Source organism: Lepeophtheirus salmonis, chromosome 10 (assembly GCF_016086655.4).
Source record: "Lepeophtheirus salmonis chromosome 10, UVic_Lsal_1.4, whole genome shotgun sequence".
Classification (NCBI taxonomy): domain Eukaryota; kingdom Metazoa; phylum Arthropoda; class Copepoda; order Siphonostomatoida; family Caligidae; genus Lepeophtheirus; species Lepeophtheirus salmonis.
Window position 1 is genome coordinate 13,963,245 of NC_052140.2, and position 12,098 is coordinate 13,975,342.

The window sequence follows — 12,098 nt, forward strand, 5'->3', positions numbered from 1 at the left end:
AGGTGTAGTCGAGATGCTTTCAGGGCTGAATGGGGCCAAAAAAGAGTGCGAAAGAACTCAAAAGACTAATTCAAAACTCATTCAAAAGAGTCTTGCAAGTGAGGTGTTGGGTTTCTTTCATTATTGGTGTCAGAAGTGGCCTTTCCATCCTGACAAGGCTCTTTCACGATGATATTACATACAAAGTTTTTCTCTCATAATGATAATGCACACACCGATATTACCACGCCACGATATTACCTACAAAGTGTTTCTCTCATAACCTTTTTGCTACAATAACTTTATAGTGAGCCGATAGTAACAACCAATGTTACTAGAACAAGGATAGGCAACAAGAAAATGGCTGGGCATGCACAGCAAATTTCTCTAATAAATATTTTTTTCTTTTTGGTGAGCTCATTGGGACGACTCTTACTTATTGATACTCCATAAATTTAAAAAGTAAAATTAAAATAAAGGATATTGTTATCATAGAAGTGGTTACTCCATATTTCTTGAGGGATATTTAATAAATATATTGTCAAAAATATGTTTTCAAATTTAATAAACTATCAAACACTCAGGATCAAAATGATGAGCACAAATAGTGGCTTCATCAGTATTGAATTCTTCTTCTCTTCGACAAGCCGAAATCCATGCCTTCCCTTTTGCAAGGTCTTTTGGGAATGGGTGGTATGAAATGCATTTTGATTTTTTACAATTAGCCACCGTACTTACTCTTGTAGTTTTATTCGCATAATTAAATTAAAAATATTTTAAAAATCAAAATTTTTTTCACATATTATTTATTAACATTTGTTACGTTTATATCTTAATAATTTCTTAAATTAAAAACTTACTTTTGACATTATTTTTAGTAAAACATTGCTTAAGAAATATCGAATAACCACAGATTTTTACTTTTTAGATTTATAAAGTATTGATAACCAAGACTCGTCCCTTTTGACGTCACTAGAAATAGAAAGAGAGATTTTTATTTAATAAATCTACTGTGCATGTCCAGCCATTTTCTTGTTGCCTAACCTTGTTCTAGTAACATTGGTACAACGGTCTTAATGAAGTAATGCAACAAATATCGCTCCTGCCTTCTCCTCGTGCTCTATTTATTTTTTACAAAAGAAACCCTTAATTATATTTTGTTCCTTCATTTGTCATGACATAACATTTTATTAATACCACAATAAAACGAGTCATTAGGGATTGAAAATGCCATAAAGCATCTTCATACAAAAAATTAATAAAAGAACGTAAATTCACAGAAATAAATAAATTTATTCAGATACCATTTAAACATAAAACTAAATAAAAAATAAACCACATAACACTCTCTTCTATTTAAGTCATATAAGGTACATTAAGATCGATATTAAGCTACGTTTTTGTTTTTTTAAATCAAATAAATATCTTGGAAATTGACAACAAAGATTTAAAATAAATAAAAAATCAAAATCTCCTTATTTATTGTCATTAAAACATCACAACTCTAATTTAACAATGCATATAATATATGTATATATTGATATACGCGTTTGATATGAGGAGAAGATTCGCCACTCTTTTTGATTGACATTTTCTCAAAGAGTAATAAGATAACTTCTTCTTCAAACTGAAGTTTCATCATCATGCTCTGAGATCCTTGCAAGGCTCCATGTAGAGCTTTCTGCTATACAGAAATGAAATAAATAAATTTTTTATAAAGGCTTCTCTGTATACATACACATGCTTTTTACGAACCTTCCATGGGGTTAATGAGTAGCTTGGATGTGACACCATTTATGACAGTACCATTTGAGGAGCAGCGACTTCCTCCATTATTTGCTGTTTTCGCGGCATACCATGGCTTTTCAGACTCTATGTCATCGGATTCAATAACGAATTTAACGGAATTGACATCATCTTCTTGCTGTGACTGAAATACGGAGAGCAATTGTATATTAAGAACAAGTCATTTCTGGAAAAATGTGGGAAATAAATAACTCTATTATAAGAGAAAATTGTCAAATCATCTTGAGCGTAAATTAAAAAAGTTAAATATTTCGGATACACTGTATAAGTTTGAGGCACGTCAGATTTTCTCTTTCTATCTCGGAATTGGAGACGGTGACTCCAAAAACTTTAGATTTAATTATCGCAGTCTTTTAATTTTTAACTATTTTGCTAATAAGAATATATTATTGGAGTTGGGGAAATGGGACTCTTCTGATATATTTGGACAATTAAGAACAAAATGCAGGGATGTCCCACCTTTCACTTTTTAATTTTTGCCACATGAAATTTTTGAGTGGGCCACAAAACCTATTAAATTAAATTTCTTGAAAAATGGCTTTATTAAGCAAAACTATTAAATACATATTTATTTCAAATTTAACCCAAATCTAATTTTTAACAGCCAAACTGATTAAAAATAGGCCAGAATTAATTTTTTTGTTAAAATTAAAAAAAATCTCCGCTGCATAATTTGATTAAAAGACCTTTTTTTAAGAATAAACATCCTTAAAAACGTTTTTTTTTGTCTGTTTCCTCAAAAAATTTTTAATAATTTTAATCGTAGAACAATAAAATAGAAAAAAATCATTGTTGGATGTAGATAATCATGAAAGAAGATCAGATGAAAGTTCTCATTATGTGGAGAAGGTTGTTAATTTGTCTTTTGTGGAAAAATCAGTAGGGGATAGGGATTTCAAGTCTATATGTGGACTGTGGGATGACATCACATCTCATTATGTAAGGTACTACGACTTTTTCTTGTATCTTGGACTCGTCTCTTATTCCAAGGATCGACTCCGAGTACCTTCCCTCCCCACTTCCAAATTATCCATAAAAAACAAACTCACAATTTCCTCCAGTTACTTTTTTAGTATTAAAACGTTCGGAAGATGGAGCTTCAAGCTTATATGATCTCCAATTTTGAGATAGAGAGAGAAAGTTTTACGTGCGGGCAAACCAATACAATATACAGCATATTTGTTGAAAACGACACATTTGCTGACATAAATTATGAAGGAATAATGAATTACAGCAACCTTATATTGCAAATATCCTAGATTTACTTTATTAAATAGTCGTATGCTGGCAAAGGTTTCTACCATTCTCACAACTCTACGTGTTACTAAAGCTGTAAGTCAAAGTCCCAAGACACACTTGACAGTTTGAGTAGATTCATTTTCTATATGAAATCTACCTCCCCCCCCCCTTCTTAAAGTGTACAACTTTTCCTACCTTTGGAGAATTCACCTTGTTAATTAAGTTAAAATGTTAACCTCCTGGAGGCTACATAATTAGTTACAGAGGGCGAGAAATCATGAAAATATGTTTCAATTTATTAATTCAACTTAAATTTATTAATTAGTTTTTTTGATAATGATCAAAGTGTATAGTTTAAGGAACCTTTATCCAAAATAGCCAACGTTTGCCTGTATTGCATGACGGAGATGAAAGGGTACATGGGTAGTAGCAGCACGGACAGAATCTTTGCAGATATTTGCCCATTCCTGTATGAGGGCACGCTTCAGAGTATCTTTGGTTGAGTGCTGTTTGGTACATGCCCTATCCTGGAGGATGGATCACATATATAAGTCAATGGGATTTAGGTCAGAGCTGCTAGGAAGTCACTCATTCTTTTCCCCAAGCACTTGAAATTTGCTTTTAACAGTCCTGCACTTTTTTTTGAAGCGTAAGAGGGTGTACTGCCACGGCTAAAGATATAAGGAGACTCAACATAATTGTCAGGATTCCAGGGAAGTATCTTGTTGAACAGTGGGGCCTTGTAGACGAGTTGGTTTATCTTAACACCCTCCTCAATAAAAATGAGGGCACCAGTTTCCTGTCCGACATATACCGGCCTAAATTATGATACTGGGAGGATTTTGGCACTTGGTTATCAGGCGGTGTTCTTAAGGGGTGCTGTCAATCGTCTTGCCAAAAATAAGGTCCTTTTGGGGGTAGTAGATGACCTCTACTGTGAACAAATTTTGCCTCACCCCAAGTGCCTCAACGTCTCTGTCATTTTGTCCTCACAAAAGATGGCTATTAATTTTTTTTTTTCTTTGGATCATTTTCACTGAGGCTTCTGCTAATGAAAAAATTTATAAACTAAAACATATCTTCCCGAACATGTTTATCTGCTTGTAGACAAAGTTAATTCTTAGCCAACATATTTTTATAAAAAGTGACCTCGTGGTCTTTGTTTCACCAATTGATTTATAGCTTTGACTAATATCATATGCGCCGCATTCACAAATATGATGGTCCAAAAGTACCGACAGATATATTCGCAATATTAAACAATACAGTGATAGACACTATTGATGTCGTCATCATATAAATATTTAATGATTCCATCAAAAACAAAGCCTATGATGACATCATTTGCGTATTAAAATGATATATTTACAATATATACCGTAATGAAAAAAATAAAAATTGCTCATACAGGAAATACCTCGTAATATATATATCACTTGATGTATTTACTGTTTCATATCATGAAATATAAATAACAAATTGTGCTAATATTGCTCATAGATATGACTGTTTTATCCCCATATGTAGGCACAATATGATAAATTGTAGCCTGTGATATTGACGGATATTTCATTTTGAAAAACAATAATGTAGTAAAATTCATAGTTGTTTTATTTTTTAGTTTACTAATTACTTTTTTCTTTTTTGAATTGCTAATTTCTGAACTCGTATAAGAATTAAACTTCTTCATGTTACAATGTATATTTGCACACTTTATTGTTAAGGAGATTATAAGATTCAGAGAAGAAGAAAATGGAAGAGATAAAATGACAAATGATTTTTGATAACAATATAAAAGAGGAGCCAACGATAGTTCAACTAGCATAATTTTTTCTTCTCATAACTTGACAATCTTCTTAAAAAAACTGAAAGTGTTCAGAATTAATTTTAATTTCTTTATTTTCCAGGCAACGTCGGGCATACCTCCTCTATTATCTGGAAAAAAGAGGTCCAAAGATACATGCTAATACGAACATGCACCTTTATTTTTTGTGTTATATTACGCAAAAGAGATCTTAATTGATTTTAATTCCTTATAAATTAAACAAATTGTAAGGAGTTGTCCTGAGTTTTTATCAATGTGATTTATGAAAATCAGTTAATTGCTTAATTTTATAATATACATACAAAACACAACTTTTTAAAATCATTTTTATAACTTGAAATTTGCACAATTCTTGTATTAAAAAATACTCCAAAAATAAATATGATACAATTGGTGCCATCTGATGTGGTATCATGCCGGGAAGTTAAATTGATGTATTTTGTTCAAATTGGGTAATCGAACAAACGAATTATTTCCGGAAAACCCAATATATTTATGACATATTTTTGTATAAAATAGCTATTCCCTTAATATCGCTGAATGAAAAGTTATCTAAAGAGCAACAAAAAAACTGAAAAAGTTGGTTGGGGTTATTCAACCATTAAGGCGTCACCAATTTGATATTATTTTGAAAATGTGTAAGATAATACTATAAATTTATAGTATTATCAAGAAAAAAAAAAAAATCATTATATGAAACTTGTTATATTGCTATTTGCTAAACGGAAGATATATTGTTACAATCTGTATTTACATGGACGTTTACTTCGATCACTTTTTATACACGAAAACAATGTTGGCAGACGGTTACGTTATTGGTGGGTTAATATTGTACATATTGGTTGTATTACCATTTTATTTTTTTTGGTAAAACAAACAACACTAATTGACACAGAATAATTATATAATTTATATAATTGTAATCGACATATAGTTATATGTGGATATTTTACGAGCTAATTGTTAATTTTATTCTTGGTTAGACCTCCGTTAGTGAACTGGGATATAAGATACCCCAAGATTAATCAAATGAATCTTATTCCTTTGAATATACTTTTTATCAACAATAATTTTCAGTATTCTTACGAAACATTAAATTAAGTCACATATTTGCATTTCTTTATTTCTTCTGATAACGTCTTGATTAGTATTTTTTAGGTTTATTTAGAAAAATTTAAACAAGTTTTAATGAATATAAATCTGTATATATTATCTGTTTTCCTTGAAAGTCGTTCCTTTGTTTTAATTTTGATTTCTTGGATTATTATTTTTTTCAATATTTCGACTGAGGTGTAGAATTGTAGCTACAAAATTATAGTATTTGGGGTATTGTTTTATAAAATATACGCTACCTCATCAAAAACTGATGGGTACTAATTTGATTCCCAAATATTTTCAAATAAATTATATCAAAAATAAAAATTAACTGAAAGGATACCATTTTTTTTCTAAAAACCTTAAACTTATTAAGTCTATTTTTGGTGGAGCAATTACATGTAGAACTATGTCTCATTGCCATATAAAACCTTCCCAAATGTGGGTATCGTTTATTGTTGAGTTTTTAGGTTAATTTTCGGTCGCGTATCGGGCAATGAGACAAAGTATAACTATGACATCATACTTGAAAAAATCCAAGAACAACGATACAGACAATAGGGAAAAGTCCATAGGGTTATAGGGTAAAAGTTCTACTTTGCCCATTGCTCCAACAAAATAGACCTCTTACATACAAAAAATGGTTGATTTAGTATTTTTATTAATATAAATATTTTAGGAATTTAATTTATATTTACGACTGCAAAATGGATGGAATATTTAAATAAATGATTCAAAATTTAAAAGATGTATCAATTCCAACTGCTTATCATTTTATTAAATACGTGTGTTTTTTTTTTTTTTTTTGGGGGGCTTGAGTAGCATCGTTATAAAAAGGATATGCACTAACAAATTGTTAAGTTAAGTTTTGGTTTTAATATATCAATAAACCCTTGTACTTTCTATAATTGATAATTAATTGCTAAATCGATAAACTATCTCAGGGGTTTCCATCAATGAGATAGGTAGAGACAAAAAAAAAGGTCAAATATTAAAATTGATATAGTCATTATTTATGATATCAAATTGTAATCAAAAGTAGAATATTTTTTAGAACTTTGCAAAAAAAATAATATCACGTATCAATATCATTTGTCAAAAAATATATTTGTGTTAACTCAACTTTCTCTCTACTACGATTTTAAGTTATTTATTTGAATAGGTAGGATTTAAATTGAAATAACAAGTAAGGATGATGATATTTGCCTAAATTGTGGTTAGGTTAAATAAAAAAAATATGTTATTCAGAGGGAAATAATAATGTTCTCACTCATTATCCCCGAACTATTTTGAAAACTCTAGCGTATTTCGCAAGCAAGAAACAAAGTAGTTTATAGCAGGGGTACTTATCTCTTTTTGGGTGTTAGCTAAAATGAAATAAATAGATAATCCCATGGGCCAAACTAATAAAACATTGACTTTAATTTTAATTGATCAGTGAATAAAAATCCTCTTGAATTTGACATTTATTTCTAAAATTTCTAGTTCTTCCTAAATTATATTAGATAATAAGTTATGATTATAAACTACAATTACAATAAATTTACAATTAATTAAATTAATATTTTAAACTTACAATAAAATATAAGTGTAATAAATACTTAACTATTCATTAACTAGAGCCACATTAATATAATATAATATCCAATGATCACTAAATTGATCAAGGATTACTCTTCTTTTCTCTTTTCCCTATTTAAATAACGCGCGTTCTCCTTCTTCTCTTCTCATTGGGTGAGAACAGGGATACCTCAAATTATAAGTATCCTATTTATTCAATCAGTAAATACTATAAACATGATAAAAGTAATAGACGTTGGAATATTTTTACATGTAGACTGTATGTGGCAATCTCATTATCTGAACCAAGTGCTCATTAGTGAGTTTAGTACAATATTTATATTTCACCACATTCATCTTAGAGTAGACAGACTCGCATCTTTAATAAATATAAATATACGATTATACCAGAGAACACTGAAATCCATCGTTGGATCAATTTTACAACTAAATAATTTCCTGTGGAGGTAAATTTGGTTGATATAGAGAGGTGTAGCACGAGTAGAAATAATTGGTAGTAATTGATTCCCAGTACATATCAATCTTTCTATAAAAACACAATTTAGGCCGATTATACCGACACCAAGTGCATTCATTTTAATTTTATTATTGTTATTATAATAATTTTTGCGAGCTGGACTTTAACTGCAAGCCGACTGATGAGAATATGTCGTCTCTCAAGGTTATCATATTTTTTTTCATGACAGTCTCTCAGACCTGCTTTTTACGCTTACCGCAATTTAGACTATATTTCCATCCTTAATATTAACACAACAATAAATAATTAATGAATGTACATTATTGTTGCTCACCTAAACAATTCATAGGCAAGGGATTTTTGTAGAGCACAAAGATAATAAAGCTGTAATGTTTTTCTACAAAAATCCCAATAAAAACAATAATATGAATAAAAAAAAAGTATATATTCTTCCACTCATATGATTGTCGCCACTTTTATTAGAGTATCTTTAATTAGGATAAAATTGATTTTGATACAAAGGCTCAATTTCAGAGTTAGGTATGAAAAATATTGTTTCGAAAAGTATGGGTAAACATACAAAAAGTAAAATGATCAGGGTATCATCCTTACCTGAGTGAGTTTTTTAACAACATCTCTCCCGATTATGTGCTCAAAAACTGTTTGAAGAAATTGGTTCTTCATTAAAGTCAATTTCAGTCGGTCACGGTGCCAAATTAGAATACGACTATCTTCTAATGCAGTGGCAGATATCTGGAACATTGAATCACGCGTTATATTCATATACATTTAATGGATCATTTATCAATATATATTCAATTCGTTCAACTGTAGTTTTTATATGTAACGAATAAATGTTTGTCTTTTGGGTATGACTGCTGGGATTTCTTTATTAATTTATTTTTGTTATGGATCTGGACGCTACCTATAAAACATTTTGTTGCCATACAGTGGCTAGATTATACGAAAGTAGATAGCCGAGCATTGTCACTTATAAACTACCATATTTGAATAGAGTTTTTACAGCTATATGCCAGCAATAATTGTCAATTAATTAAAAAAAATAGCCTTTATATGTCTTTCCTTTTTTTCTGTTATCAATTGTTAGCAAATAGTTAGTATTTTTTGGTACGCTACCCTGAAAAATTGAAATTTGAATTGGACATATCATACATTTTTGGGGAAAAATATATGGTGCTCTTAAAGTTTTTTAAACCAAAATATTGCAATGACAATTTAAATTTATTATATCATGTATTTGAAATTAATTGATGAAAGGATCATCAAAAACTAGAAATATGAAGAAGGGAATTTTATAAATTAGTAAATTGGCTAGAATCCTTAACTTTTTTTTAAATCAACACACAATCTCATCAACAATAGTAACACATACTATTGAGACAATACTATGAAGCATGGTATTTGACTATTTTCCATAAGTCGCCTCTCTATCCTCTCATCAAGTCTTGAAATATATTTATTTATATATTTTTTCTAATCATCATTACATAAAAAAAGAATTTGCGATAGACTCTAGACTTCTATTCACGCCAGTGATTCTCAATCGGTTCGACTTTGTCAGTTCCAGTTCTAGTGGCTTAAAAACTGGAATCGCTTGAACCGCTAGACTGATAAGGGCACAACCTTGCCTATAGCTGTAACTTATATCTACAAAAACTTATAGTATCTAGACTAAAATGACTCATAAAAAAATGATATACTATTAGATATATTCTTAAAATTTTGTTGGAGTTGGAGTCGTGGATTCGGAGTCAGTAACATTCAAAATACTGTAATTGGAGTCTGGAATTTCATTAACCAACTCCACATCCCTGCATTCTAGGACGTCTATCATGAACCCAAGATTGATGCAATATTCTATTTACAATATTATTTAAAACATATTGGAATAACGTACTTTTAATCTTCAATTATGTTCTTTTTTTAGAATTATGTTCAATCGTTTTTTTTTACAATGATTATCTTCAACTTGAGTAAAAATTATTTCCTCCCTTTAAACTTTTGAAGGTTACCCACTACTACAAATACAGGGATGTTCTTATCCAATGGTACACTTAATTTAAATTTTAATAAATTGTACATTTATTCGTCGATTGTATTCAAACAGGGTGAAAACTCAAGATTCCTTATGTAAAGTTTCAACTCCATTCAAAACAAAATAAACAAGAACGAGTCAAATTAAGCAACAAAGGAGTGAAATTTTGAAGATTCTGTCACGCAGCAAGTCCCTCATGAAATATCCAAGGAGCTTGGGTGTAGCTGTACCACTGTTTATCATGCCATACACTAAATAATAACCACCATAGTCTTGACCGTTGTGGCCAGCTCAGGCAATGTCTCCCTGTGCATTTTTTTTTTGGTGAGGAAGGAGCAGCTCCATGCAGATGCTTACATCGATATAAGAAAATGATACTTTGCGTGCTAGAAAATTTCGGGACAAAGACGGTGCTCCGTGTCATCGCGACGCTAAGATCCAAGCCTTCCTGAGAGACTATTTTCCAGAATTTTGGGACTTCAAAATGTGGCTAACCTCCTCTCCAAACGTGAAACCCTTAGACTACACTGTCTAAGTGCATCTGAAGGAGAGGGAGTTTTCTTCTCCTCACAGGAGTGCCTAGTCTCTAGAGGATTCCATCAAGCCAAGCTTGATTCTGACTACATAGTCAAAGCCTGCAAGGTATTTATGCCTCCTATTGAGGTAATTATTAGTGCTGAGGGCTCAAATATTGACTAAAAGTTGTACCGAGTACTATTTTTTGTATGATTTTGTTAAACAAATGTCCTCAGTAAAACATTTTATTTATATTTCACTTTAAAAAAAATTGAAACTAACAAAATATTTACCACAAGATAAAATAAACCCTGTCTGTTGTATTTGGCAAGTTTGTTTGTATAGAGGGTTTAAACAAATGTCGCTTGGATATCTTTCCAAATGACTAGTTGTCTATTTCAATCTTCAAAACAGAATGGTATAGTGCGAAAGAGTGATATTGAAGTAGGAATGCTCATGTTAAAAATAAGGAAAAACGATACAAAACTGCTTTAATATATGTTATGATTATTGGATGATGATTTATGTACACATATAATTGTTTTTTTTTAAAGCTTGTAATAACTCGTAATACATCTTAGCCATTTTCCTTTAACTGAAATGGAGAACAGAGATTAATCGTATGTTTTTCTATTGATCAAGCTCAAAGTTAAGTTAAGCACAAACAAATCAAAAACTAATAATCATCTTAATTATATTTTAGACAGTAAGGAACTGTAACGATACCGACAAAAAATTTTGATGCATCAAATATTTAATTTCAGCACAAGTTATTCAACTTTACCAGTATTTAATGCAGTTCTTGAGGTTTGATTTTCTCTGAACTAAACTCTATAGTATTTTCATCGTTTATTCATTTCTCTGATCGGCGATCACTGTAAACGATCTGGATTCTTTTTACCTTCAGCTTTTAGTATCGCCCTCTTCTACGGGGATCCTAAATGTGGGGGCTTCCTTCTCCAAGATAATAAAAGAGTGAACAAAACGGCTTGTCCCAACTTTTTTTGGGAACAGAACAAAATCTGTTCCTTTCTTCCTCCATGTATGGCAGAATGTCTCATCATATGGTGTACATTTCAGGATGTGGGTTTCTCTTGGAATTACTAATTAATTCCATCATTTTATTCTCTCAATAAGGGTGAGTCTATGTTTTAAAATTTCATCAATGGAATTGTTAGTAATGCTATCTATCTTCCTTAGGTTTTTTACATAATCGTTTTTGATGGTGATTGTCTTTCCCAGGATTGTTGCTCCTTCCACTACATTGAAGAAACATAAATTTTAAGGAATCGTTGTCTTATTCGTAAGTTAGGACTACATGAATAAAAAGACTAAGTAATTTTCTTTTTTCTCTCGCGTGAGGGGTTTACGAGTTGGCATACACCTGCATATCTTTTTATTTTCTCTTCTTTTTTCTCTCCTCTCTTATTGCTTACTGTAGTTTTAAAAGTTTTATTTGTGCATTGTCTTCCTCTCTGTAATCCTTGAACAATGCCTCATCGCTAAATTGCCCATTCTAGCACTTCAGGCACGTCCAATTATGA

At 30.7% G+C, this 12,098-nt stretch overlaps 1 protein-coding gene across 2 annotated transcripts in view; it reads right to left on the bottom strand.

Annotated features, from left to right (window-relative positions):
* Positions 1 to 1,252: 1,252 nt before the first annotated feature.
* Positions 1,253 to 12,098, bottom strand: part of LOC121125643 (popeye domain-containing protein 3) — a 110,134-nt gene continuing 99,288 nt past the window's right edge. The window contains exons 5-7 of one of the 2 annotated variants that reach the window (XM_040720834.2): positions 8,595 to 8,735; positions 1,735 to 1,909; positions 1,253 to 1,663 (exon numbers count right to left, since the gene is read on the bottom strand). In XM_040720834.2, coding sequence (XP_040576768.1) covers positions 1,602 to 1,663; positions 1,735 to 1,909; positions 8,595 to 8,735 — 378 coding nt within the window. In that variant the 3' untranslated portion in view covers positions 1,253 to 1,601. The remainder of the gene's footprint in view (positions 1,664 to 1,734; positions 1,910 to 8,594; positions 8,736 to 12,098) is intronic. The other variant, XM_040720836.2, reaches the window with a different exon arrangement.